The 2,654-nt window shown below is 45.3% G+C and overlaps 1 protein-coding gene across 1 annotated transcript in view; it reads right to left on the bottom strand.

Annotated features, from left to right (window-relative positions):
- HTR2A (5-hydroxytryptamine (serotonin) receptor 2A, G protein-coupled) overlaps positions 1-930 on the bottom strand; it is a 75,411-nt gene extending 74,481 nt beyond the window's left edge. The window contains exon 1 of the mRNA XM_012643831.1: positions 556-930. Coding sequence (XP_012499285.1) covers positions 556-715 — 160 coding nt within the window. The 5' untranslated portion in view covers positions 716-930. The remainder of the gene's footprint in view (positions 1-555) is intronic.
- Between the last annotated feature and the right edge of the window lie 1,724 nt (positions 931-2,654).

The following is a 2,654-nucleotide window of genomic DNA, read 5'->3' as shown; positions in this document are numbered from 1 at the left end:
AGTCCACTGTTTGGTTTTATTTTTTTTTCCACCAAAGCAAGGGCAAAAAAGCAGAATGAACTTTTAGCATAGAGGTTGCAGAGTTTTGAGCTTTCGGGGAGACAAATGTGGTCCTGGCCAAAGAAGAAAAGTTTTGTAACTACTGGGAATCTCATTTTAGCTGTATCTCATTCTGTTGGCTATGTCAATCACACTAGCTTAGCCACAGCAACATTAAAATAGCATGCAATCCGAAACAGGGGGGATGTATGCATTCTACATTAAGAAAGTCAATTAAAAATACACCCAGTGTTAATCCCATAGTAATTGGATGTACTTTGGGTTATAGTTCTCAGTCAGTCTTAGGCTGAACTGCCATAGCTGCTGTCAGGAATTTTAGCTCATATTATGTTGCTTAGTTAACAAAAGGGAAAAAAAAAACTCTTAAGTAAAGATTAGCAGACAACTTTCCACACTAGAAATTCTCAATGAAACGATTACATTTTGGCCAAGCATGATTTCAAACCAGAAAGAAAATTACACAGCAATATAAAATATAGCAGCATGAGAACTTACATTTGTCTTCAGGGTGCACACATGAGATACCCTTGTTATCCTGTGACTCGTTGCATCTCTCATAGTAATTAAGGCGGTGTAGAGTCCCCTCTCCTCGAGCTCCCACCAGCATAATAGGATAGTAATTTGCTTTCTGTTTTGCTGACTTCAAAAACTGCATGCAAGAGCCGAGCCAGCTCCAGCACTGCGAGGCTGAGGCTCGTGTTGGCTTCCTCTGGCACCGCTCAGCTGGCTGGGTTCCTCCCTCCCCGTGCGGCTCGCCTCAGCAGGCGCACGTTTAGAAATCACTCAGGAGCCCCTCAAAGTCACACAAAAGAACCGCACAGGAAAGTAGGAAGAGCCTTCCTTCCGCACCAAGAGGCTCCTGGTTTCCACGGGAATCGAGTAGCTCTCTGGCTGCCTCGTTCACTTCATCAGACCTCCCTCTCCCTGTGTGTCATAAACTGCAAGGTAGCAACAGCCAGCGAGGGCGGACCAAATAGGCTTTTTTTCCCCTCTTTTTGCTACATGTTAACACTGAGAAGTTTTCCTTTGCTTTCAAGAGAGAGAAACTGGAGAAATGGCCTTTTGTGCAGATTCCTGAGAAGGCAGGTAAGCCGTACTGTGATAATTTTTTAGGCTGAAGGGTGAAGACTGAAGAGAGAACATAAATAAGGCTAGAGAACATAAATAAGGCTAGAAAACAGTATGTCCCGGGAGTGCTGTAAGCAAAGCCAGCAGTGCGTGTGCCCAGAGTGGAATTACTGACATTGGCCACACGGGCTCAGCGTGGCCAAGCAAATGTGGTGATAACTCTGATAAACTGTCTGTACTGTTGTCATTTATTAAATGCGTACACCATTCAGCTAGCTAATCCTCTTCAGCAGAAATATGCCACCCGGGTGTAATTCAGAACCTCACGTGTGGTAAAGAGTAAGTTGGTTTTGCAAAACCAACTTTTTTTTTTGCAAAAGTAATGACAACCTGCCTTGTAAAGGAAGCCCTTTCCCAAGTAGGTTTCTAAAAAAGGTGGATATATCTCTTTATTTTTACAGATAAGACAATGGATTCTTTCCTGAATAGTTGGGGTTTTTAGGTTTCTATTCATCACTATTTCCTCTTCTTCTTCTTTAGACTCTCCTTAGACAGATTCAGCCACTCTCATGCCTTCAGACGTGTTCTCTGTGGCCGATCTGTACCTTCACGGCCGATTATTTTCCTTAGTTCCAGACCTAAATATGTGGCTGCCCACTGGCTCCTTCTCTTGTCTCCTAGGAGACCTAGACCTCAGCACCTTCCCTCGTTCTCCATTCCCCAGCTCTCCATGCCTGTCCTACTCGTTCTCTTGGTCACTGGAATCGCTGCCTCTTTGGACAGCCGGCTGTTATCCACGACTCTTCCTTCTTTCTTGCTGCCACACCTTGGTCTTCGTTGCTACCTCTGTGTACACGGTCCTCCCATCTCCTCTCCTCCAGCCCCAGCACTGGCGAGAAGGCAGCTCAGCACAAAGGCTCTGAAGTCTCAGTTCCTGGGTTTGGGATCCAGCTCTATAACTCATAAACCATAGAACCTCGAACCAACTAGTTGCTCCCTTTAAAGCTCAGTCTTCTCACTTGTAAAATGGGATAATAGTAGTACCTTCCTCAGAAGGTCGTAGCGAAGCTAAAATGCGATCACGTGTGTAAGTATCTAGCCCTTGTCTGTTTTATAGGACACCCTCAAGGAATGTTAGCCATTTTCATTCTTTTTGATATTGTTAAATAACAAAGTTGACATCATTCCCCTGCAGTCTCTTCCTTGTGGGGGCACACGACTCACTTCTTAGTCTGCCCGTCCCCCGCTGCCCCATTTTTCAGGCCTGGACTGTGGTTACTCTCCCACAAGCAGCCTACGTGCAGGCTGAACTTGTGTGTTCTGACCATTTTTCTGTCTTTGTACTTGCACTTCCCTGTGTCTGGAGGGTTCTCACCACTCTTTTTTTTTCTTTGGTGTCCATCTGGTGAATTCCTACTTAGTTTTCAAGGCTCAGTTCCAAAGTTCTCCCCCCTGAATCCCAGGCCCACCACTTACCACCTGCGAGACCTCGATTCAGCTTAATTCCTCCATGGTTTAGTTTCCTC

Source organism: Propithecus coquereli, unplaced genomic scaffold (assembly GCF_000956105.1).
Source record: "Propithecus coquereli isolate 6110/MARCELLA unplaced genomic scaffold, Pcoq_1.0 Scaffold201, whole genome shotgun sequence".
NCBI lineage: Eukaryota > Metazoa > Chordata > Mammalia > Primates > Indriidae > Propithecus > Propithecus coquereli.
The sequence above is the reverse complement of the archived record's forward strand: the minus strand, read 5'-3'. Positions and strand labels throughout refer to the sequence as shown.